This window comes from Melanotaenia boesemani, chromosome 12 (assembly GCF_017639745.1).
Source record: "Melanotaenia boesemani isolate fMelBoe1 chromosome 12, fMelBoe1.pri, whole genome shotgun sequence".
Taxonomy (NCBI): domain Eukaryota; kingdom Metazoa; phylum Chordata; class Actinopteri; order Atheriniformes; family Melanotaeniidae; genus Melanotaenia; species Melanotaenia boesemani.
Window position 1 is genome coordinate 18,174,447 of NC_055693.1, and position 27,023 is coordinate 18,201,469.

Sequence of the window (27,023 nt, forward strand, 5' to 3'; positions counted from 1 at the left end):
GCTCCTATGTTATTGTATTTTTTAGGAGTAAATCCAGATAATTATTTAAACAACTGGTTTAATTAAGTGAAGTGAGATGAACTGAATTGGATTTATTAATCTAAGGTTAGTCAGCACAATTACTCTTTCTGAATTAGTCACACTCCCCTAGCTTCTCTTTAATCATACTGTATAGTCCATTACTGTGTTTCATCTTCATGTCTGTGCTTGAACCTAAGAAGATAAGACACTGCCCCCTACTGGACAAAAAGAAAACCAGCACTTAATCAATCCTTTCCAGCTGAAAATAAGATCTTAGCACCCACAAGCAGGAATGCAATTCATCATCACAGTTGTGCTATGTCAAGACACTTACTTGGTTTTGGTTTTGCAGCCTACTTCCTGCTCCTCTCGAATAAGAGCTGCTAACTGCTGACGGAGTGCCACATCTTTGCCGTGAGCCTGCTTGATGAAGGGATGCTCCAGCAGATGGGTCACAGACGGACGTGCCTCAAAATCCTTTATAAGACACCTGACAAGCAGAAGATATCACATTTACATTGTTTAACCTTACTATGAGTAACAGAAGAAAATTCAGACACATGATCAGGCCAATCACCTGAGCATTGTAGCTGGTTGATTCGTCTGGACCAGCTCTGAGTGACAGTGACACCAGCAGAGAGCAGCTGGCAAGTGTTGAGGTTACTATCTCTGTCTGAAAGCCACATCGTCACTATCACCATGGCCTCAAGTCTAAACAAGCACTGCTACAGAACAGCAGTAAGTGCTATCTGTGATGTACAGTGTGTGCTACCAGGTGATGTTGCTTTGTGAGATTAGGCTGTAGCCACACTTCAGTCACAGTTTTTCATGCCAATGCTCACCTAAAAACGACTCAATGCCACACTGAAAAACCAAAGTATATACCAGCTTTCTTTTCTGACAGTCTTGACATACTATAAGACAAAATCTACATTATCAAAAGACTTAGACTTGCGATTTGAGTTCAGTGATGCATCTGTCAAGAATCCACATGTGCTGTTCATTTACCTCCTCGGTTAAGGCTTTCAGCCTGTGAATGTGTTTTAGGATTACAACACTGACAACTATAGGCAAATGTAAGATAGGAGAAACACACCAATCCAGTTCCTACCAGCTAATCTCCACTGAAATTCAGTTTCTTTTATCAGTTTGTTCAGCTCGGAGAGTTAATTCCATGAATTCATTATCATCAGGACATTAAGCAGAGGTTGCTGCTATTAGCAGGCCCGTGCTGCCAGGATGCCAAATGGCAGACCACTTTGTCACTGAAGTCAGCTCTTTGGCTGCTCACGTGCAGACACCAGTGATAGATTTATTATTCCCAACCCACAAACGCAGGCCTGACAAGGCTGAAAAGGCTTCACAAACAGCCTGCTAAGCTTGATAACATTGTCCAGCCACCACACACTGAACTCTGGTGGGCTTTGTTTGAGGGAAATTTATGCTGATATAAGATCACACAACCCATTAACCCAGATTACAAAGCTGCTATCCAAAAAGTACCCAATAAAAAAACACTGCTACTGTGTTGTAAAAAGTATAAAAACTAATATCACTACTATTGCTTTTGTGTCTTTACTATCCTGACCAATCAATAACTGAAATTACACTAAAAATCAACAGTCTAACAGCAGCTGGTATGTTTTTTTTTTTTCTAATTCTCTGCTAATACAAACATAAATATTAGCCAGAAACAATGTCTACACAAATAATTCCCCAAACAAATCGAATTTTATTTTCTCATTACAGCTCAGGCTCACACACCTCCCTGGAGGAGATATTAAGGTTGTATATTCCGAATAGCCATTACAAGCCACCCCTGACATTATTAGCTTTGCACAGTGGAGCAAATGATAAGAGATCTGAGCCTCAGATAGAAGTGATAACTTAGGTGAATTAGTCTGTTCTGCTATGGCAGATTTACACAGATGAATGTCAATCTAAAGACAAGAGAGTTGATAGAATCTGGTCATAAACTATCCATTTCTGTCCTCGCCATGTTCACATGGGTATTCCTGCCTGATGCAAGGCATCCCTGATCTTTACTTGAGCTTCCTAAACAGTTCTTACTGCATACATACATGTATTTTAGTTTCATACTGTACCATGGGTAATATGAAAATATGACTTTCATGTCTTTATTTGCACATGGTCCTCACAGAAATAAGGTTTCAGTTCATTTCAGTTGCCTCATTAACCTTAGGGTTGATATATAGAAGCTATTTCTCCCATACGTGTATTTCTATGGAGGTAGGACATCTTTCTACATTAAAATAATCCTAAATCACAGAATTTAAAGATCCTTTTCAATGGGTCTGGTTTGTTAAATGGCATACATATATTCACAATACGGGATATTTAGTTTTACTGAGACATAATTGTTTCTTACCAAAATACTTCATGTTTTAATTAAGACACCACCTGTTTTATGTCACCTGTTTCTTAAGTATAGTCTCTCCCCATGTATATGCAAAAACACAAAAGCTAAAGCTGCATGCCAGCATCCAGAGAGAAGGTGCTACAGTTTATAATATAGATTTTTTTTGTATTTATTAGGTTGATCGGCTCCAGAAAAGTGACTTGATTTATTGTAATTTGACAAACCACAGGGCTGCGATGGAAGTATGTTTCCAACTGTTCCTGTCTAGGTGTGCTTTAAAGCCGTTTCTGAAAACAATCTGCTTTTCTACTAAGCCAGAAGGCTCAAGGATTGGAAAGGTTGACAGGTTAAAGTTAGAGGACACTTACTGACTGATGAAATGGCTGAAACTTCTGCACCACTGATCTGGACTTCGTAATGTGGGTGAGGGATTTCTGAAACAAAACATGAGAAACAGAGATTTCTTAAAACATGATTAAGATTACATGATCATTGCTGTAACATGAAAAGACTTTGAGCATGTCTCCCGAATTATTTGACAAATGATAGCCGTTATGAGGTGTGACCATCAGATTCCTGTAAGTTTCTTGCTCCGAGGACAGACTGGTCTGGGTCTAGGTCTATGGCAGCTACAGAAAAAGTGACAAATGATAACTGCTCCTCTCCTGTCTGGCAGCAAGCATCTGCCATTGGGAGCCAAAAGTTATGGGAGCTAGTTATACCTCTGTCAGCAGCATTTACAGAGGCCATCTGTAATGAGGCCAACACTTTTCAAGTGCACACGATGACAGGAGGCAGGGCTGTATGAGGAGCCAAGGCTGGACAGAGCCTGGCTACAGTCATCTTTACAAGGAGCTGTCAGGCAGACATCTGTAGGCTGAGCTTTTTGTCACTGTCAGACTATGTGTGCTACACCTAATGGATCATTCATTTACAGCTTTAATTAGTTCACAAAGCTGTCATGCAGATAGAATGAAAACTGAGGAGTATAAGGGTAGAATATATTCATAGCATTTCATTTTGTTCATGACAAACAAACACTGACATTTTAAACAGCTACAGTATATAACATAACATTTTTTCCTTTCATACAAGAGGGGGATGTTAGGGTACAAAATCTGTCATTTTCCACAGTACCAAGTTAGCAGAGTCTTTGATAAGAATTCACACAGGCAATCCTTTCCAAAGTGCAGATCAAAGCCAGCAACTGACTGTCTCAATGCAACCTCTAGTGTGAGCCTGAAGACATATTCTCGCCTTGATGTTGTACCATACTGCTAATACATTACAAAGTCAGTATAGCAGCACGCTGCTGATAACACTGTCATGTGTGTTCATTGTGCTTAGAAAATTCAGGCCGTTATTTACTCATTTATTTATTTATTCAGTTTCTTTCAGTATCTGTATGAGTGCTGGCTCATATTGTAAACACACATGGCTTATTCAAATGTAGGTCCAGGCAGCGTTTGTTCCGTCAGGCGTTCTTCAGTGTGGATTGAGGCTAAATCAGAAAGGTGTCAACAGCTCATGACAGCTGTAACTAAACCATAAAAAAATGACAAAAAATCAGAATATTGCAACATTTGAATTTGATCATTTGAATATACATAATTTAAAATGTCTACATTTCCCATATTCCACTCCTAAAGAAAGTATTTAAATTAAGCTGTACTTAATTCAGTACTGTCAGTGCTCACTTAGAAAATGCAACAGACCTACAAACAGAGCGAAAAAAATTTACAAAGCATATCTTATTATATTTTTATTTATAGAAATATACATCAAGCTTTTTGACAAGCAAAGTTTTGAAGTCTAATAAATTTATGATAGAATTGTAAATTTTTCGAGTTGATAATTTGATTGGATTTTGTTTTTTTTTAAAAAAATCATAGTTATTTTGTTAATGCAAATACTTATATGCTGTGTTTACAAAGAGATTTTGAATTTTTTTTTTATTAAAATATTTTCTTCAGACATTTCCCTAGACTGTTCATCCATCCATTATCTATACCTCTTTGTCCATTAAGGGTCGCGGGTTCCCTAGACTGATTTGAAGTTAATAAGTGTTGCCAAAGAGTGGCAGTAATGGTTATGTTACAAGTGCTTAGAATTAATTAAGACAAGCAGTTGTCCTACTCAGAAACTAGAGTTCTTAGTTAAAATACAACTACTGTGGTGGACATCCACAAAGTGTAAAAAAAAAAAAGGCTTCTTTTTCAGAAATCACTTTTTAAATGGAAATACCTGGAATAATATAGCATTTCTGGAAAGATGCAGGTCAATCACCTGATTTATTGGTTTGCCGGTCATATAATTTTAATTCTCTACCAGGTAAGATGCGATCAGTAAAGTCAGGCAAAGTAAAAAACAAACACACAACAAGAGCAATTCCTTAATTAATTATTGAGATAGTAAGAAGACACTGCAGCTGGCACTGGTTTCTTAAAGAAGAAAGCCAGTGGCCTTTATATAAGCTTAGACTGAGACAAAGTACAAGTGTGCAAAATAAAGACTTATTCAGCAAATGGACCACACACTTATAATTTCAGCTCATCCATCACAGCAGCTACAGCACCTTCACTTCTTTGAGCATACATGCATGAACAACCAAGTACTACTGCAACATTTATCATGTCCTAGGCGGGTACGTCGCTGATGCTGCAGTCCAGGACACCACAGAGAGCTGCACGATAACTGCATCAAAGGTGAGGATCTTAAAGTCTTTACTCATGATTGGAAAGTCATCCAACCAACCAATCTGACTGAATCAGTGTCTGATGATAAGAAGATGGGGCATTTGGGCGTAGGCTTACTTTATTCTATCCAAACATCTTTCTTTTTACATAAGATGCCAAACTGGCTGATTTCTACAGAAACAATCGGTAAACAAAAGTAACATCAACAGGGCACAGTTTCCATATCATTATACCTCTATGGTAGAAAAATCTGACAGGATTTCTATTGTGATCATCCAGATGTAAAATGTTTCTTTTGTTCTTCTTCTGCTTCTTTTTGGGTGTAAGGGGTTCTAAGTTTAGCAATAACAATTTCTGTGTGTTGGTTGACCCCAAACTTTGTTCAGCTGATACGTTGTACTACTGGGTCGTTTCCCATGACATTTAGTGCTGATATCCACATCATTGATCTCTTGACTTTTCTGCCCGTTTGACTGCGTTTCTCTGCCTGGGCTACTGTCTTGGTAGGAAATTTACTTCTCCCTCAAAATTGTTACACCATAGATGAGCTGTATATTTTTGATAAAGCACCTTGATCAAAGTTCAGATTTTTAATTTACTGAAATGCATACCCATAAGAATAAATACAGTTTTAGATTTCATAGCTTTTACTGTGTATGCTTAATTTCCATAATGTAGCATTTCAAGGTCCATAAATTTATTCTGCATTCTGTTGTGCTTCACAACTTTGTCCTGCATGCACATCAAGCATCGAGATATCAGTGACAGATCTTTTTTTCAGATATGTTATGGACAGAAATAAAGTCTGGAAAAAAAAAACATATTGTTGCTAAAATACGCTATAACTTTGGTTCTTAACTAAAAATATTCTTCCTCGGCTGACATAAGAAAGACTTTTGAACTTTCCAAATTTTCCCCTCAAACTCCTTAGAGCAACACTTTAGTTTCTGACTTTGAAACTTGTGCTTCTGACCTATTTTGATTGGTACATTCATTACACACATTCCTGGAGCTGTTGTTGTCCTGCATCATCCCAGGTTTAAGAAATCCCACTCTTGTTTCCAGGGCATGCCCAGGGCATCATTTGACATCTGTGTTTGGCTTCATAGCACTACGTCGCAAACTAGCAACTGGATATCAGCATACTGGGTGTTTTTGAATGTGTACCTTGGTGCAGTAAGTAAGCTGCCAGAGTAGAAAACTCAAAGTCAAAGCTGAAAGTAAACATCTGCACCTCACAGAGGACTTTTCAGCTTCATTACCTACTTTAAAACATGTATTACAAAAAGAATAAAATAAAAAAGTTGTATAATTTTTTAAGGATGTAATTAAATTTGTTACATTAATTTTTTTTTGGTTTACAGTGTTTACTAGTAGCCTGTGGCCCATCACATAAAAAAAATATAGTAACCCACCAAATGCTGATGATTTCCCTCACCCCTTGTTCCACAGACTTAAAGTTAAGGTTTTTCCATGAGAGCAATCGCTCAGCAGCAGACCAGTCTGGATCTGTCTCCTTAAGCCTCATGATTTCATTAGCTCTTGTTTCCTCTGACAAGCTATCATTTACTTCATCTTCTATCTTGCTTGTTCTGGTCTACGCTCAAACAGAAACACACACTATTTAATATGTGAATAATGTCAACAGGGATCGGGATGAATGAACATGACCGTGGCAGCCTTTGTCAGTTGTCTCTAACCTTTACAACACATTTTACACACACTACTTCGTCTTTACATGGACACTGTGCGGCCGTACAGCATCAAGAACACTGGCTCAAGCAATTAACCTTTCTGCGTATTAAATATGAGAGAACATCTTTGCCTTGAGTGTCTGTAATTAATTTAGCAGTTGATGATTTTACAACTTTGCCCTCTGACATGCTCCATTACCTTCATTCATGGTCACCATAAACATCACATATCTGTCATGCATACTGTAACACACTCAGTTACGTTTAATTATACCAAAGAGAAGAAGATGATGGAAAAACAAGTCACAAACACTCGGCATTCAATTTAAAAATGAATACAACAGTGTTCTACATGACATTTCAACATGTGCACGAAAGGAACGTATGTCATTGAGCATGTGATATTTTTAAAGCACAAACAGACAATGCACCAAGGTGACCGTAATTCATTGAGCTCATCAGCGTCCCCTCTGACAGGCATCAGAGCTTCTCCTACCATTTATAGCCTGCTGTGACGAGAATAATTTCCACCTGTGCAGATCTCCCACGACACAACTAAAAGAGCGACATAACAGCCATTTACTGCCAGCTTCAGGAGTCAAAGAGGTGACAACACTCTGTGTTTATTTGGCCTTTTTCAAAGAAGCCAGTACATCTTTACTTAGACAAGAGAAACTCTCCAACAGCACATACAAGAAAAAGTATGACATGACACTTGTGTGCTTGCTTTGTTTTAGAGAAGAAGACTGATAAAGCTGACGATACAGACAAGATTAACTACATGGCAGTGAAACCTTTAGCCTGGAAACACATTACTGTGTGTGACTGTAAAATATCAGAATGATGAAAATGCTTATTGCATGTTTTAGTGGAAACATGGCTTTCATAAAACATGTACCACCCAAGGACATACCTCAGAAAAGGCTCCTCTAGCAATGGTTTGCGACTTATTAACATGGATAAAAATAAATCTAAAGCTCTGCAATCACCAAAACCTGCGAGATGAATTCCTTTGATTTAAACATAAATCACTTGAACTGCCATTAAAGTCCCAAAGGTGAAACACGTTTCCTTATTTAGAAAGTAATTCATTCAGGAGTCATACAAGCGTTTCTTCCTGATGTGCTGTAGAAATGGGGGAAATATATTTGAGATAAATGACATGTTAACAGAGTCGCTCTAGTGGCTCTACACATTTCCTGCGATTTATATCACAAGTGCAAAAACCTTTAGGGTCCCATTTCAAGGCAAAAGGCCAAAATATATATTTTGAATGGCACAGAGAGGGTGCCATTTAATTTAAAACAAGTCAAAGATTCATGATAAACTGGATGCTAACAAGGAAAATGCACAGGCCCCCTCCTATAAAGACCACACTCTAGAGAAGGAAACATGGCTGCAACTTGACTGAAACCACTCAGGCCTTTCAGTTACTTTTTAAAATAATTTCCCCGAAAACACAACCAGGAGAAGTGTCTAATCATTTTAAAAGGTAATGTAAAAGCCTGAAAGAACTTCCTAAATACATACTCCCATCAGCCAGCTCCTCTCCTCCAATCATTTTACATTCTGGGTGAAATTTGGTGCTGATAAAATGGTGCATTAGCTTGCGTAATTTTTGCCACACAAGGCATGCTCCTCCGTCTAGGCAGGGAGGGGAGAACATTCTGTTAGGGAGGAGGTGACAGCCTCATCTTTCTAAATGTGAATGGAGCTAATCACTAATGCAAATTGCAATCAGAAGGGCATATCTCTACCTAACTGAGAGATAATTGCACGATTGTGGTGATAACAGAAGGTCAATCGCGTGTAGCCACAATGATCATCAGACACACTGTTTCTACAGTGAATTTTTTTTACAGGCTAAATCAGTGTTTATTTCAAACCCAGATTTTTCTTTCTATATACCTATTTTTTATTATAAAAATGTTAACATTATTTAGCTTATAAAGATGCACCAGTAACAAAAAGAACAAATCAACCAACATATTTGTTTGCTTTCTTTGTTTCTTAAATTTTTTGTCATAGTAAAATCAAGCCAGCAATCGTTTACCTTTTCTCAACTGTCTTTTTCATTGTCCTCCTGACAATTGGAAGGATCTCTATTGCATATTAATGCAATTCAACTGCATGCAGTCTGCTTCTCAGGCTGATATTTAAGCATCTTTATGTGAGCTGCCTCCAGCTGTGTGGTAGGAGCACCCTCTACTGGACTCACCGAGGGATCTTGAATAGAGCTTTAACGGGATGCATCTCAGCCAGCGGAGGATCTCCATCTGCCAGCTCGATGGCTGTGATGCCAAGTGACCACACATCACAGCGGGCGTCATATGAGTAGTCATACTGCTGTTCACAGGCTATGACCTGGCAACGTCACACAACAGAGACCATCTGAACAGCTTATTTAGATTGTTGCAGTGTCCAAAAATCTGTTTTTCTCTAAGGCATATTAGGAATCTAATGGTGAGATGAGACTGACTCACTTTATAGCAGCACAAAAAAAACAGAATTATTATAAGCATGAGTCAAATTCTTAAAAAGAAACAGTTGCTTGAAATCATATTAAAAAGCATCACAAAGCTGACTGGTCATTTTTTGTTATTCCACTCACTTACTGCTAAAAATCCTGCAGACTTCATTTAAAGCCCATTTCAGCTATGTGAATTCAGAATCTGTTGGTGTGAGCTCCTATTTCCAGTCAATAATTATAAGTGACATTACATTTTACAGCTGAGTTTATTCTAATTGCCCCTGAGGTCCCTCCCTAACCAACCCAATCACCGCACCTCATTTCTGCCAAACCGTAAGCCGAGGGGCCTCAGACTCCCAGCTATTAACCTTGAGGCAACCTCAAGAGCTGTTCCCGTGGAGGAGAATAGGAGGGGAATACACAATGACACAGAGGATAGTCACACTGAAATAACTGAGGTGCTCTTTTGCTCTCTTTTTGTGTAACACTTAAAGACTGCTCTTTTTTTTTTTAAATTTATTCAGCACTAAAGCTCATGTGTATGTGTGTGTAATCTCTGACCTCAGGAGCCATCCAAAATGGTGTGCCGACTGATGTGTTCCTCCGCAATCGTGCACTGGTCAGTTGAGCTGAAACGCCTGGAGAAAATTGAAGTAAAATTTAGTTTACTCTTTGACTTTTTCTTTATTGGAACCTTGCTATAATGTGCTTCTCATTGCAAATTTCCTTAAACTAAAAGTCATATTTGTAACAGACACTAAATGTTTGAATTAGTCAATAAATCCTGGCATCCAATGTAGAGTGGCAACCTGCCAAGCAGTAATAATAATGGGCTATAATCATTTCAAATTATGTAGGACAGATTTTTATCAGCATGAGTCCACTTCATCCCCATGACACAGAGGACATAAACATGCCCGAGGGTGATTCAAAGTCATTTGCCATAGCAGCTTTCTTTTAATATGCAAAGGATCGAAAAATGCAATTTAAATGAGGAATAATAGCCTCGGGTTAAGTCTACGGTCCATGAAATAAAAAGATGTTATGGTGAGTGGGGCACTAAAGAGTGTACAACACTTAAAATGATTTATCCTGCACTTGTGCTGTATTCACAATTTGTGTATCAGAGATGGACTGTTGACACAAATAAGAAAAATAACTCATTTACCTCATCCCAAAAAAATAAGTTTGCTTTTAAAGGAATAAATTTAGCTAATTACCAAAGTCAACCAGTTTGACTCCCCCATCAGTTGTCAAGAGGATGTTGTTGCCTTTGACATCACGATGAATTATCCGGTTGTTGTGCAAATGCTGGAGACCCTTTTAATTTTGAGGACATACAACACAAGGTGCTATGCATGAATCACAGTCACAGCATTAGTAATTTGTAAAAATTTGCATTGGAGTCATTAAAATTTGAGTAATACAAACTGCATAGTAGAGCCCCCACAGCTCATCACATGTGCTCTTTTCATGTTTGCAACCCACGTCCTCCCTAAAATGAGCTTCTTTGCAGAGGGCTGCCTTACCAAGAGAGCACTGCATAAGATGTATGAGATAACGGGCTCCTGCAGACGCTGGCCGCGCATGAGCAGGCTCTTGACGAGTTCTGTGACAGAGCCGCCATTGCACAGCTGGGAGGGAGACAGAGAAACGCTGGTGACTCGTCAATCACTCAACACGCTAGATTATGATTCATAGGGAGGGCTAGCCCGCCATACAAGTTAGAGAAAGAAACGCAGCATCATCTGTCAGCATGATAGCATCTAAGTACTTAGAGGAGGGTTGCAATGACAAACAGAGCTGTATTTCATTACTACTTGTATAGATTTAAAATATAAAAAAAAAATCCCAGGACAAATAAAAAGTTTAACCTTTCACCTCCTCATTTTAAAATCTTTGTTGTTTTTAGGCACAATTAGCAGTTATTTTTCCTCTATTTCCCTGCCACACTGCTGTTCTTAAAACATGATGATCACTGATATAAATAACTGTTATTTACTCATATTTTGAGTAAACTGAAGTATGCCAAGCAAAATATATTTAAATGTTTCCAGCTAATGCTAAATTTCAACAAAGACTTAGCTAACTCTCTATAGCATCCTTGTTTTTTTAACTTGTGCTGTCCAGCGTTGTAGCAAACGAATGATGGTCTGGCTGCTGTGTTGTGCCGAACAAACAAAAAGAGGAGCTTTATGGGTATAAGCCTCATCTTGATAATCTCTTTTTTTATTATTTCTTATTTGTTTAAATATATTCTTTTATCTTAATTATTTGGTCTTATGGAATTTATGTAATCTTGCTGGACCTGACCAGAGGGGACAGAAAAAAAGGACAGTAATGGAGAGAAGTAAAAAGGAAATTGAAAAAAATAAGTGGAGACAAAGATACAGTAGATAAGGGCAACAACCCTTCAATCCAAGCTAACATCATATAACATCCATTTTTACTTTTGATTTTAAACACCACATATGTGGACTAGTGGTGTATCCAGTTACTATAATGTCAGATACATCATCAGACTGAATTATTTTCTTCAACAAGTCAGTCAGTAAAGGGTTAAACCTGCTATCAGTTTTAGTTTTAGTAGGGTGATAGTAGGGGGTTAGTGTGTAGTATATTGCATCATTTGTGGCATTTATGGCCGTGTGGATACATACAAATGTATCCACATTCAAGGCTACTATAGTATGGTGAAGAGTTTAATTCATCTTTAAGAACAAATTACTCTGCACTGCGGCTCCTTCCTTTCCCCCTGTCTCTTCTGTTGCTCTTTGTTTGAGAGAGTGGATAACAATTTTAAGCGAGTGTTGCGAGTGAAACCCTACATAAACCTCATGAAAACATATTTCTGGCTCTTATAGAGCAAAATCCTGGATTTTGAAATTCCAGCCAGACGCATTTTTTAGCTCTCAAAAAGAGGACATGTCTGGGTAAAAGGAGATGTCTGGTCACCTTAGTTCTAGCTTACACCACAGTTGAGGTAACTGTTGGTAGCAGAAATTATCTTTTGGTATAGCAATCACAGAAAGAAGATAATGAATTCAAATAGGAAACAATAGGCCTGGTCCTTATTTCCTGTCATATCTATGTGGTTACAGTGTCACGTGTTCATACAACACATGACCAAACTTTTAAATGCTGAGGTAAATACATGTGAGGCAAAAGCTCAGTGTCCAAGCTGCTATGAACAATAGATTCCTTTAGTTACAAAGTACAGTACAACTTGTGAGTACTTATATCTAAAAATATGCAGCACTGCACTACATGCTTAGAACACTATACACCAACTTTTGTAAAGACTTTCCTTTTACAAAATGTGCAAAATGATATAATCCTTAAAGTTTTCATCTCAAAATAAAGAAGCTCTAAAGCAACTATACATGTGTTTAGTTGACACAGTGACATTTATTATGACCATTCTTGGAGCCATCATTGCCCTGCAGCATCCCAGAGCTGAGAAACCGAACTTTACGTCTTTGTGTTTCAGTCTGGAGCATCACGACACAGCAGTTCTTAGCTAATGACCCAACAACAGTGTGGAGAGGCCTGCAGGAGATCACTAGCTACAGGAGACACACTGTCCCCACTGCTAAAGTCAACAAAGCCCTGGCAGAAGACCTCAAGAGCTTCTACTGCAGATTTGAGAAGGAGCCCTTCATCTGATCCTCTCCCAACTGCAGCTCCTCCTCCTGCATCTCCTCCACCCACTGACATTGACCCCCCTGGCTCAGCACTCATCTCAGCTCCCTCCCTTTCCAGTCCCCCTGACCCACTTTGAATCAGCAAGGGAGAAGTGACCCAGTTACTCCAGAGACAGAAGACCAGGAAAGCTCCAGGCCCAGATGTCCCTCTTCTGTCTGTGGGCCTGTGCAGATCAGCTGGCTCCTATCCTCACTCAGCTCTTCAACAGATTTCTGGAGCTGAGTGAAGTCCCCTCCTGCTTCAAGCACTCTACCATCATTTGAACGCCTGGTGCTGGGCCACCTAAGGTCCCTCACAGAAAATCTGCGGAACCCTGTGCAGTTCACCTACGGGCCAAACAGGTCAGTGGATGATGCAGGGTTGCATTACATCCTGCAGCACCTGGATCGTCCTGGGACCTATGCATGTATCCTGTTTGTTGGCTTCAACTCTACGTTCAACACTATCATCCCCCACTCCCTCTGCACCAAACTGTCCTAGGTGACTGTGCCACCTGCCCTCTGTAAGTGGAACCTCAGCTTCCTTACTTACAGAAGCCAGCAGGTGAGGCTGGAGCAGTTCACACTCACGAGAGTGACAACGTCTGGCAGCAAAAAATTCCTTGTATGTGTTCATACTTGGCGAAAAAAGCTGACTCTGATTCTGATTTATGGCACCGCGTCACACACCAGCAACTGGATATCAACACACTAGCCATTTTGGATGCATAGCATTGCTGATTCACCGAAGAATCTCCATGGACATTATCAGAGAAAGTGAGGTAAAGAAAAAGTGATATCTGCAATATCGGACTGGCTGTCACTTGCTGGAGAGAGCTCAGAGAAGACACAGGATGTAAGGCGGATGTTAAATTAGCTTTCATTATGGGGGTCAAAATGCAAAGATCTGCTCAGTAGTGCCACTTTAAGGGTTACAAATTTGTTAAGGTTGGGTTACATTTAGGTTTCAGCAACTATACAAACATAAAAATATGTATAGGACTATATATAATATGTAAAGGACTGTACTATTCAGTAATGTGGGTTGTTATTTCAATGAAGAAGTTACCCAACTGCACTTAGATCTCAAAGCACTGGGTGCTGCCCCTTTGAATGCTTCCAGAAGTTATCCAATATAAAAAGGCAGCTTGTTTCAGACAGTGGAAGAATTAAGGTCTGTATGAAATAGTTTTTTTCCAACTAGACGAAGGATATGAAGTTAGAAATAGGTGCTTTAAAACTTTGACATTTCAGTCTTTTCAGATGTGTTACCACTGTCCTGTTGCTGCTTCACATAGATGCAGCCACCTTAACAACAGACCAGTTTGACTGTTTGAATCAAATAGTTTCGCAAACAGAATTGGCATAATTGCTCTTGTCAGATTGATTTAAAAAAAGCAATATTATTAACAGTACAGTAAATATAAGGCTCACAGGAAATCAATAGCTTAGCATAAAGGCTGATGAAACAGCTAGGGGATACTAAATGGTGTGCCAAGTCCTAATGCATGGAGGGAGCACAAAGTGCTATTTTCTTCTTTTAAGAAACATGTTTTGTTTTTTGGTTTTTTTTTTTTTGCTTTTTTAAAATAAAGATTTGAATAAATATGATTTTAAATAAACGTTATTGTATAATTTCATGCATGAAAGTTAATACCAGTTAGAACTGAAGAATACCTTTGAATCAGAGGTGCAATTTATTCTAAAACCAACAAATGAAGGCCAGTAGCACCCTACTTTGATATTTAGAGTTATGTTCCAACATTTGAAAAAATGCAAACAGGAAATAGAGCTCACCTCGAGTACTAGCCAGAGCTGTCCGCCAGATAACTTGTCTGACTTGTAAAACATGCCATAAAACTTCACCACATTAGGGTGGTTGGACAGGGACCTCAAGATGTTGTATTCTGCCTCAATCTCCTCATCAACATCCTTCAAAGAGCATGAACAAACAAGCAAAGTTTTAACACAGCCTTGTAAGAGATGTAGCAACATAGTGACACATACTGAAGTTATACGTGTGCTTACAAATAACAGGCTACTGTTTGTTTTCAGTGAAAACCAGGAAATATGTTTGCTAAAATTAGAAATCTAAAGATGGGGTTATAAACTAGGAACAAAAGGAAAGGATGGGGTGATGTGTTTAACTATTTCTAGAGTACTTTTCCATCAAAGTAAATCTCAGAGGGGTGGAAGATCAACAGTCAGAGAGGCAGAATTTCTCTTCCTGGATGCCTGAGTGATAGTGTCAGCAGTCTAATCAGGGAGAGGAATGGGAGAGGAAGCAGCTTCATCTTTGTGTCCATCAAGGGAGGAGTGTGGTGGATACTGCTGCCTGAATGGGAATTATTTTGCTGACACAATCACAGGCCAAGTCTTGCTGCCACTGCAGGATTAACAGTGTTCTTATCGCACAGACAAATGAACAAATATACAGGAGGGATACAACCAACACAGGCTCTACACTACACTTTCTGCTAAACTTAACATGTCAGGAAAAAATGAAAATGAAACACACTGATAAATGTATTACAGGGAAAAGTACAACTGCATCAAAATAGAAAGGAGAAAAAAAACAACATACTCTGTTTGAATGGCTCAAATGCTGAGGCAAATTGAAGTTATGAACAGGAAAAACATAGCAGTTTTAGTCTTTGCTTCTTTTTTTTTCTGCAACAACTTTTTGATGTCATGAAAAATATGTCAAACATAAATGGTTGTAGGTACACCTGACTAACTCTAACACCAGAAAAAGTTACGTAGTCCATAATATAACAAATATAGAAGTCAACAACAGGCTTCAGAAGCAAAATCAATACGAATAGCTTTGAAACCCCCCCAAAAAAGACTATTTTTGATAGATGAGATCAAACTAATACTTGCCAAACCACACTTTAGGCTGATTTAAAAAGAATAAATTAATTGTACTGAGAAAAAAAAAAATCCCATCTGATTGTGGAGCTGATATATTTTGTTCTGCACCAGAAATTTATCATTTGTACTTTTTGTCTTACAAAACACAGGATATTGTTTGAGCTTTTTTGCCTCAAAAGACTGATCAAAAGAACCAAATGAAAGACATAGTAAGTTGTTTTGGTCCGGCGATGACTGGATTGTGTCATTTTAAGACAGCATATGCAAAGTAAGCCAGGAACCACTGAGTTAAAGTGTGTCTTTATAGATTATACTCTGTAAACAACAAAGCACCAGTTGATGAAATCAAGCAGTAGCTGGCTCTACACCATGTGTGGCTCTTATCCCTCTATCATTATGTTTGTCCAAACATCTTAAGATGACCATCATTATCCTGTCAAACAGAGAATATGATGAAACATTTGCATATCAAAGTATTTGGACTTTGGCTAATGATACTAAACAGCAACATCAAAGGTTTACACATTAACCAGTCTGCCTAAACAAATACTGTATCCACATCCTAAAAAAGCTTTCCATCTTACTTACATTGACCGGGTCCAGCACTTTCACTGCTGCCTGACTCCCATCCTTTTTGCTGGTCACTCTGTAGACTTTTCCATAAGTTCCTTTACCGATGGTCTCCACTATATCCCAGTTACCTGCAGGGTCGCCAAGGTTCTCAAGGCCAATCATGCTGGACTTGTAGGGGTACAGTCCATACAGCGACCTCCTGAAGAATAAACACAGTCTACAACTGACAATGCTTTCTTACACCATGTTAAAATGTTGTGATTGCATAGTTTAAGTCAAGCAAAGGAAAATGTTAATCCCTTTCTAATGCTAATTCTCTGTACTGCAAATACAGAGCTTGCCAACAGAGCCACACAACACTGGACTTCTATACTGTCAATGCAAATCAAGCAAAATGTGCACGCAAAGAGCAACACATATCTTCCCCCAAACCTCTTTGTTAGTGTAATGACCTTATCCACCAGGAGCAGCTCTGTTTTAAAGCTAAATAAATTGTAGCAGAAGCATATTCAACAGCTGCAGGTGGAGGTTGCGGTACTCACATGGCAAGTGTTATTTTCTTCTGACTCATCAGGGCTGAAAAAAGTTACAAGTAAAGAGTCTCTAGAGATCATACTAGAATAACACCGATGGCAACAGCAAGAGGACAGGCAACAAGTAGCGTTTCACACAGACACTGAATTAGTCATCTCCGCAGGGGCATTGTCACTGCCGTGTGCACTAAGAAGCTCAATCTTTTAAAGATCAATTGGATTGGTCAGGGATTAACTGAACTGAAGGGGTGAACTGGAGACACAGTTCCAAACAAGCAGCTTTATGAAATGATCAGGTAATTTCCTTTAAAAGCCATTTATATGATCAGCTATACAGAGAGAATATGATCAAGAGGAATGGGAAAAGATGCATAAATTGTCTTCAAATTAAACATGTGATGTGTCTGGGACTAAAGACTACACACGAGACTAAGGATGCAAAGCATTAAGCGACAAACACCTGACGCCAAATAACATGATGGATTAGGAATCCATGATGCCATGCTGGAATACGTGTTTCCCATTTTTATGATGAGGAATGTTTGTTTTGAATCTTCGTGCTGCTCCCTTTATCATGAACATCTTAATGCATCACAGAGGTTGTGTGACCCTGAGAGACCGACAGGTTTTTTTGATGATCAGCAATTTGATGTGAAAAATGATGTTTAACCCTCACACATGAGGACAGATTTATGAACCTCTGTGAATGAAGAGTGAGCAACAGCATGCAGGTGGATATTAGATAAATAATCTGTGGAGACTCTCAGATAAACAGTACAGAAATAGAGCTGATATCCGTCTCTGTGTCCTTCAAGGTGAAGCAAGCGATAGTCCAGATCACTAGTATGTTATTCAGTGTATGTTTCATCTTCAGACTAACAACCCATCACAGATTGTTTTAAAGTTAATCACCCATCTTAAATCAGCTTTGAATAATGCATCATATACGCCTTAGTACACAACAAGCAACATTTATTACTGCCGTTCTGTTTTGTAGCATACACTTCAGGTGGAATATATAACCAGGCGCCTGCTGCTAACACACCTTCATAAACTTTTGTAACAGATCGCTTGTATACCTCATCCTCATCTCTGATGATACATGAAGTATCTGTCACATATGAAGCTGCAGAGCATACAAGGATGATAACTGTTACTGCTGTACATTCTCTTTTTTTAGCATCTAATGTATATTTCTGTAACATCTATTATTGAACTGTCTGTGAGAAAACTCAAAAAGGCACAAGTAAAACCAGACATTGTTTTACACTCCCAAAGCACAAATTATCTCTTTCCCTTTGGTTTCTAGTCATAAAAACATTTACTTCTGAGTAACATCTACCAGCTGGAGCCATCACACAAATACAAACTATTATAACTGACTTGTATGTTTCTACTCATTATTCAATCAAGACAAAAAAAAATTACATGAAGAAGCTGCAGGTGATACATACCTGCTTCAGCGACAGTGTCTGTTGCTGCTTCACATCAAACTGCTCCAGACTAATTTAGCCATTCTATCTGGATTAATAATTTACTAGTAATCTGTAACCTGATCCACAGTTGTGTTAAATATTCAGGTGGCAGATGTAGCCACTCATAATGGTGGCTGATATGAAGCATCTCAGGTTGCAGGCAGGTAACCAGGAAGTTCATGATAGTTACCAGGTCATGTGACATGTACTTGTCTCCCTGTTCTTTACATATTCAGCTGCCGCATCTTTGCACATTACAACTTTTGATACTTTGACCACATGATCAGTCTAAGACGAGCATCTGTAGAGATCCTAACATCTGTTATAATGAGGATGCTGTGGCTAAAGAATTCCTGTAACTATAACTGACCCTGAGTCTATTTTCCTCTTAAACAATGCACTGTTCTACCTGAGAAACTGCTGCAACTGTATGTTGCTGTTGCACAGAGATCAAAGCCTCGGGGATCTAATAAAGAGGAGAAAAGTTGCATCAGTTGGAAAAAGCTTAAATATATCTGATTTTTTATCCAACAAGAGCACAATTTTAGCACATGCTTCAATGGATTTGATTTCTGTTGTGCCCCTCTTTGAAACTAGAAAAATAATGTTGGAACAAAACTGAAAAATAAATAAAAGAGTCTAAGTTTAACATTATAAGATGATTAAAAGTAAGGACTGTTTCTTTGTGCACATTTTATGTCCTTTTGAGGTCCTCAGAAGTAGAACAATGATTCCACAAGTGTGGGTCAAGGTTCATCTAAAGAGTCAAAATTATTAGCTACATGAAAGAGAAAAAAAGGTCTAACATGGGTTAAATTGTAGACTTTGATCTAACCATCTTCTTGGTTACTTGCCAATTCTTACATTCCTATAAAAAGTATGAAAGCAGTGTAAAAAGGCTGACCTGGTTTTAATCTGTGGACATCTACAACGTGTGAAAAGGGGTCGCAACAAGACTTGTGCTAAGAAGCTCCTTTTTTTTGGAGATTAATAAGAATGGAAAACCATAGACAAAAATTTTACATGTCAGAAACTATCCATTAATAAGGAGTCCCATTTAGGACATTTTTACAGCCAAAAAGTGTAAAAACAACTTAAACATTGCTCTTTGGATGGACAGCCAACTGAAGTTCGGCTTTAGAACTGGACACCACTGGTCCTCCATGGCGGAGCTCTGGTTACCCTTTACTTCCCATACTCTGTGTCAGCATGACTAAAAGATAGAAGATGTATCTGGCTATTCCAAAAGCTGCTTAGTGATATGTAAAATACTATATTATACTATATTCCACATTCATGTATTGTAAAAATTACAAAGAAAATCACTCGTCAAATACTGTTGTATTATAAAGGTTTTATATATTTATATGTTTTATTATAAAGGTTTTATGTTTTTATCCTAACTGCCCCTCATTTTCTTACAAGGCATATGGATTTTATGCGCATAAGTAAAGGTTTGATCTGTTGGGTGACAGCTGCAGATATTATGACAAGCTGCAGAGGATCTTTGTCACAAGAAACTGTGCAAAGTGAAAGTGAGTAATCTTATTTTCTGCTTCCATCAAACTCGTGCAATTCTGCTCTCTCTGATAAACCCTCATGGGAACTCCACTTGGTAAACCTTTGGTAAGTCTGTGGAGAGGGAGCAAGGAAAGAAAAAGAAAAAAAAACTATAATCCCTTTTAAGGGGATATAAAGAGGCTTTGCAGTAAACCTCCACCAGCAACAAGCCTGTCCTAAAGCACTGTATCCTTGTTCTCACCCTGTATGACCTCACATAACCACATACAGATGCTTTTTTTTCTAAAGTATGACTTTAACAGCCAATAAGTCTGACAACTTAAGACATCCTGCTAATTAAGAAAAAAGAAAAAAAGGCACACATCATCATGATCTATTTAAAAAACACGATTAGAAATTAATCTTCATTATTTATTTAAAAACAAACACCAAAGTTGTGCCACTGTGATGTGATGCTGAACAATAACTCCACATGACAGAATTACTGATTCTGTAAATGCAACAAAACTGCATGAGAGGCAATATTCCAACTCCATTCTTCAGTATAAAAAGTCTCAAAGCAAAGACATTTTGAATTGTAGGAATAAAGCATTTTTCAGTCTTGCACCACATTGACTGTGTTGCAGTCCATATCAAATATTAAGAGACTATTGAACTTTTAAGACAATGAAAAATATGTGCAGAGATCCTTAATAATTATATATTTTTAAACCACTAAGCAGAAAGGTTTGTGAGCATGTAGAATTTACTGCAGACTTAAGTAGGGCTCAGTATTTTATCTTAAATTAATAAAAAATAATAATAAAAAGCACATTTAATAAACGCAGCTTTTAAAGAATTTTCCCCATACTGTACGATTTAAAATACTGACTTTTCATTTTTTCTACAGTCAAGTGAAAGGACAATTAATTCAGTGTTTGGGGGGTTTAGCAGTCATCAACCAACTGAAAGATCAGGGATTTAGACATTTTCCCAAGACCAGTTGTGCTACTGCATAAGGCTGTGATCAATTTTCACGTTGTCACCTGGCTTTAAAGATGCTGGTGCACGTCTGAGTTATATAATGAGAAAAACAAGAAATGTAGGAAATTGACATTTTGTTACCTTGCAGGCCAAAGACAGTCTAAGACTTAAAATATGTCCTCGAACTGATGTTTTGAAAGCAATAGCATATATTATCCCCCCCTTTTTTGTGGTGCTTGCAAAACTAGGAAACAAAACAGTATAAAAATCTGAGATTGATAGATTGAATGTGTAGGATTGTGCGTTTTTTTTTTTTTTTTTTTAGCAGGGCAGCATATGAGGTAAGAGGTTTCTTACCTTGACATTGCTGCCTTAGTACCTCCATCTCTAACATCTGCAACACAGAGGGAAGGGTGTCAATCATCAGAGGACCTTTGCACTCTTCCACTAATTTTATATCTGGGTCACCGCTTCATCAAGTTTAATAAAAACCACCGTATGGCTTGGATTAACTGTATGAAAGCTTGACCAGCTTGAAATTCAGCATACCGTCCATGGCAACATATCCGAAGTAGTTTGCTTGGTGAAGGATTTTAATTATTAACAGACACCTGAGTATGTTGTCTCACAGACCGGAAGTGGTTAGCTGACTGATCACTATGACCTTCAACAGTCTTTTAATAGTCTGGTTGTATGGTAAAGCAGTAACCTACCTGCACCGGGAGGGATGGAGGAAACGTCCAGGGATGCCTGCTGGAGGATCGCATGAAGCACCAGCGTCGCCCAGCCTGAAACCTGTTGCTGGGCCTCGGTAGTTTCCATCCAGTTAAAATTTTCCCCACCGGTCTGACTTTGCACGCTACATCATTTTATTTCTTCTGTTTGCCTAATTGGCAGAAAACACAGGCTTTGTGCTGTGACTGGCCATTATTCGAAGGGCCTCCCCTGTTTATGAAGCCCAAACCAATTATCCTGCAAATGCTCAGTCACATGGCAGTGAAAATTCTCTCAGATGAACTTAAGCTTCACGTAGAGAAATAATGAAAGCTTAATGCGCTTCCTCTTGTTTTACCAAACCGGAGCTAACTTTCACTCGTGCATCAGTTTGTTGTACTAGTCAATTTCTCATTATATATATATTTAAAATTTTGTTTTTGTTTAACAGGTGACAGGATTTGTGTGCAGGCCATCTGATGAATTCTTTATTCCCAAATTTGAACGCCAATGAACTGGGACCCCTGGTGGACAGTTACAGGTATTACATCTACCTCATGACAGCCCCAATGCTTCAGCATCTGTAGAATAGTTTTAAAAGACTAAAATTAAACATTTATGGAGTTTGATCAAAAGTTTTTTATATATATATATGTCTTTAAAAAAAACTATCTACTCTCACAAGTATTTATGTCAAACACAATTATACCTTTTAAAAAATAATGAATGTGCAAACACAAAATTATGGCCCTTTTTGTGAAAGCAGTAATTTTCTGAGCAGTATTTATGCATTAAACAACAATAAACAAACAACAAAGGAGACACATCAATGTGCTTATATTTTATTCACATATTTTACATTTTGCATTAAATGTCCAAGTCATAGTTCCTGGTCAAACTCAAAGTTTGAGTCAGCACCTACAGTAATGTACTGTATTCTCTTTTCATTCATACAGGAGAACACACAGAAGCTTTCAGTTACAATTTACACCCATTACTCATTGGCTATTTTGTTGCAGTCATTTACAAAGTGGGTAATGCAAAAATGAAGAAAAGGAGAAACCTAGTAAACAGAAAAGCAGCATGCATGAAGTCAAAAGGAAGTGCTGACTTGCTCTTTGAGAATTCCACAATGCAGCACGATGTGGCCCAGCATTTCAAACCAGACAGCAGGGATATATCAGCTGTACGCTGTTTTATTACTCTGAGAAGTTAATCTTTGCAGGCACGACTGAAAGAAAATTTCCCTCTTCCAGAAATAAAGATGATAATCAGAAAATCAAGTAGTTAAGACACTTAAATAATGGTTGCTTAAAGTATGTCATGCACAGTGTACAACGGATACTCAAGTATGATAATCCGGAAATGTCGGAATGCAACTATAATTCACAACTAGACGATGCACGAGTAAGAGATATTCATAATAAATTAAATTGTACTGCAGTTATGATTTGATAAAAGGACGAAGGGAAAAAAAACTTTACTGACAGAACAGAGATCAATGATTGGGAGTGGCATCTCTTCTCAAAACCAACTTGTTACACTGAGTATCACACCTGACAGAATAATCTGACAAACCTGAAGTAATGCATTTGCTCTCACTAGCACTCACTTTGTCAATGCAGCAGGACACCCAGTCTGCGCAGTGACATTTCACTAAAAAAAATAAAATAAAGGTATTTGTGGATTCGGGACAATGACGCTACTATTCAAAGACAGCATGTAGCTGTCTTAAAGATACCATTAAAGTTTTTTCTTTATAACCAACCAAAAGCAAAAAGCTCAGAAAACACGGGACTATGAAATCTTTTGTGGGTGCAACCACAATACCTTCTTATATATTAAAGTGAGTCTGAGTCAACATTCCCAGCCATCCACTGTAAACTCAAAGCACAACCTTAGAAAAAACAAACAAAAAAATCCCCACAAAAAGTTAAAATTACTCACTTAGAACTATGAGCAGCAGCATTTATTTAAACATCTAAAATGTATTTTAAACAGCAAAAACAAAAGAAAAGAATTCCTGAGGATGGATTGCAACTAGACCCAAAAAGAGATATTTTGCTTGTTGGCAAAAGAAAAAAAATCTCTAGTGTGTCAACGGGTGGATACGTCCTGCCTACCATCACATGTCAGCAGACAATGAGTGGAGATTGCAATAACATCGCTACACTCATCAGGAGCTTGAAACTCATGCCAGCACAGCAGAGCACATTTTGATAAATAAAAGGGATATGCATTAACATCATAAATGTTGCAAAAAGTCATCAAACTCTGCAGGGATCTTTAGCGCTTCACATATATAAATTTATGTTTTTTTTTTTTTTTTTTTTTTGTTTGTTTTTTTTTTTTTTTTTTTTTTTTTTTAACCCAATAAATAAGGCAGGCTTTTTTAGCCTGCTCCAGGCCAACTGACTTTCTGGGAGGAGTTGTCATTTTTATTTATATATATATATGTATTTACTTTAACTTCATCAAATTCATTTTTTTTTTTTTTTTTGAAAACCACTCAATCACTTGAACACACACACACACACACACACACACACACACACACACACACACACCTGTTAATCTTTTAAGCATGACTGTACACCAAACTTCACATTAACCAAAGCTGTGGCAAAAGTATTCTCACCAGATGTTTGTGCTTATCATGTTAAAAGTTCCCAATTATTTTGATAAAGGCAGACACAAGCCAGGAAATTAAAAAAGAAAAAGAAATCTTCATTTTGGACTGTGTGCTTTTGTTATGTTATTTTTAGTGGGCTTTGGAAGATCTTAGAGTCCATTATAGTGAGGCCCCCAACGCTTGTTGATGTGATCAAAGGTGTGAGAAACCCACTGTTGCTCCAACACTCGATACCTCTCTTCACATAAGAAGAGAGGCTTGCCTCGGCTGGAGAAGAGGACAGAGGAAAAAAAAAGTGAGAGCAGCACCCGATTTTAAGACTACATTTATACTTAAACACTTTGTTCTAATATGAGTTTTTCATGAAAATACACAATTTGTTTATTTCTCTTTGGGAGTGACAAGGATGGAAAGGATTAGGATGTTTGGTGTTGTGGAGAGAAGCCAAGGATAGTGAATATATCAGAAGAAAGATGCTGAGGTTGGAACTACCAGGCAAGAGGCCTATAGCAAAACCAAAGTGGAGATTTATGGATGTAGAGAAAGAGGACATGAAGTTAGTCCATGTAAGAGAAGAGGATACAGAAGATAGGGTTAGATGGAGGCAGATGATTTGCTGTGGCGACCCCTGAAGGGAACACCAGAAAAAGGAAATATTTGTTTTGTAATACTAGAAAATCATAATTTCTTCTTTAAACAAATATTAACTTTAAAATGACATAACATACAAATAGAAATTTTTGTGAAACATTATAATGTCATAACTCTATATTCTTATAACGCATAAAAATGATGAACAAGAAGTGGTGGATGTGATTAGTATACTGTATAGGACTAGTGTACTATATTGTCATAAAAATAAAGTTTTTGTTTTTTTGTGTATGTGTCATCATGAAGAAAACCAGCATGAAAGTCCCTTTTTATAATTTAAAAAAAGCCTTGTCTCAGCATTTTACTCTACAAGTCATTTTGTTTTTCTAGGGTGGTAGCAATGTGCTGCTGTAGCTACCAACATGATCCCAAAACCTAAAAAGCTTTCAACAAATGAAAAGGCTTCCTTTAAAGTACAAACATGTTTAAAATATTTAAATATGTTAATATAGAGCTCATTGTGTAATATGTATGCTTCATGACTGCGCTTCATGTAAACATACCGTAAATCGCGATCCTCTTCTCCGTGAGCATCGAGGTAAACGGAGCCCCATAGACAGAAACGATGTCCACGAATGATGATGATGACTGATGCATTTATCAGTAGAAATATGCCTGTAGCTGCACCGCAGTGTTGGGAGTGCTACAAAAAGACAAGCAACAAATAAGCTTTGAAAAAAAAAAAAATAACAGACACTTTGTAAAGGCAGCTTGAATATAAATGCCATTTTGTCAACATTTAAAAAAAATTCCCATGAAACAGCAAACTGAGCGCTACTTGTTTAAGTAATGTAAGTGATTCTTGTGAAAACTGAGGCTACAGAGAATGTTGCCCTCTTAGCTCTGATTAAACTGGCCTGAGCTTGGCACCACCCACCATTTGTTGTCAGAACAGAGAATCAGATTTCATGGACACTTTAAAGGAGCAATAAGTGGAAAGTCATAATTTTTAGATTGAAGGGATTAAAAAATCGTTATGTGAAGAACTAGAGGTGTAATTTAATCTGGAATATAGCATGAAGTCACACACGTCTCTGTGTTGATCTCCAGCCCAGTGTTTATCAACCAGTCCGGCAGCATGTTCACGTGAATCGCCACCGCCTCCTCTCTGAGCCCTCCCTTCCTATAAAAGGCCGGAGCAGACGAGCAATGACAGCTCATATTTTCAAAGCGGAATGAAACTTTCATCTGCAGACGACCAGGATCAGACATTTCCCAAAAAAAAAACTATGGTCAATGGCTAGAAGTTATCTAATAAAGAAAAGGATATAGCCCCGACTAATATTGGTCTGGCATTTTCAAAGTGGAGAACACTGCGAGAGCTAAAGAGGCTAAAATTGACTCAGAGCTAGCGCTTCTCTTGGACAGATAAGTAACAACATAAATGTTAAAAGTTACTTTGAAATGTTTTACAAAATGGTGATAATATTTTGCTCAGTGCGTTTGTCTTTGCACAGTCGTTCATAGACGAGGCGAGTTGGGGATGGGGGAACAGGTAGAGGAAGGTGTGGCTTATGACACGCTTTGTTTTGGTCTACAGGCAGTGCACAACAGGAAACCTTGCAGTGAAAAGATTTTGCTTTTTGCCACTTTAAAGATTATTAAGAATATAGCAATGCTTTAGTAACTTTGAGAAACTTACCAAAACACATTCACAGACACCCTGCTGCTTGCAGCATACACCTTTGAGACAGACGAAAGCGCCACAAACGAGGCAGAGTGCAGGGTCTTTTGGCACCTTTTTGCAGGCTGTGCAGGCCTTTCTGTGATAGTACTGGAAGATGATATTGTAGTTGTCAGGTAGCTTAAGAAGGCGGGGGGCTACCCACTGAGGATCTTGAACCAGCAAGGTCTACAGAGGATCACAGAGAGGGAAACATGTAAAAGAATGGCTTTTCAGTGACTGCACAATCACTGGGCTGTAGCAAGGAATTAATTTTGCTCTGTCTTCTTTAAATGCAGACTCTAGCAAGATGGTATGGTTGATTTACTGTAGTTCTGCATGAATTTTTAGGAACTTATTCAGCTTTCAAAGAGTAAATCAAGACAGTATCTTTGTATTAGTTGTTATAGTGTCCTTCACTGAGATAATAATAAAAAATCTCCTGTGTTAAAGATTCTGTCAGTTTGATTTAAAGTGATA

The 27,023-nt window shown here is 38.1% G+C and overlaps 2 protein-coding genes across 5 annotated transcripts in view; both read right to left on the bottom strand.

The window, feature by feature from the left end:
• The window catches only part of myo3b (myosin IIIB), a 69,341-nt gene extending 47,479 nt beyond the window's left edge, over positions 1 to 21,862 (bottom strand). For all 3 annotated transcript variants that reach the window (XM_042002340.1, XM_042002341.1, XM_042002342.1), the window contains exons 1-10: positions 21,597 to 21,862; positions 21,241 to 21,277; positions 16,407 to 16,590; positions 14,742 to 14,876; positions 10,791 to 10,895; positions 10,482 to 10,581; positions 9,823 to 9,899; positions 9,010 to 9,155; positions 2,770 to 2,835; positions 356 to 511 (exon numbers count right to left, since the gene is read on the bottom strand). In XM_042002340.1, the coding sequence (XP_041858274.1) occupies positions 356 to 511; positions 2,770 to 2,835; positions 9,010 to 9,155; positions 9,823 to 9,899; positions 10,482 to 10,581; positions 10,791 to 10,895; positions 14,742 to 14,876; positions 16,407 to 16,590; positions 21,241 to 21,277; positions 21,597 to 21,705 (1,115 nt within the window). In that variant the 5' untranslated portion in view covers positions 21,706 to 21,862. The remainder of the gene's footprint in view (positions 1 to 355; positions 512 to 2,769; positions 2,836 to 9,009; positions 9,156 to 9,822; positions 9,900 to 10,481; positions 10,582 to 10,790; positions 10,896 to 14,741; positions 14,877 to 16,406; positions 16,591 to 21,240; positions 21,278 to 21,596) is intronic.
• A 2,042-nt stretch (positions 21,863 to 23,904) lies between these two features.
• ubr3 (ubiquitin protein ligase E3 component n-recognin 3) overlaps positions 23,905 to 27,023 on the bottom strand; it is a 44,329-nt gene continuing 41,210 nt past the window's right edge. For both annotated transcript variants that reach the window (XM_042000848.1, XM_042000847.1), the window contains 3 exons: positions 26,523 to 26,732; positions 25,384 to 25,523; positions 23,905 to 24,496 (listed from right to left, as the gene is read on the bottom strand). In XM_042000848.1, the coding sequence (XP_041856782.1) occupies positions 24,379 to 24,496; positions 25,384 to 25,523; positions 26,523 to 26,732 (468 nt within the window). In that variant the 3' untranslated portion in view covers positions 23,905 to 24,378. The remainder of the gene's footprint in view (positions 24,497 to 25,383; positions 25,524 to 26,522; positions 26,733 to 27,023) is intronic.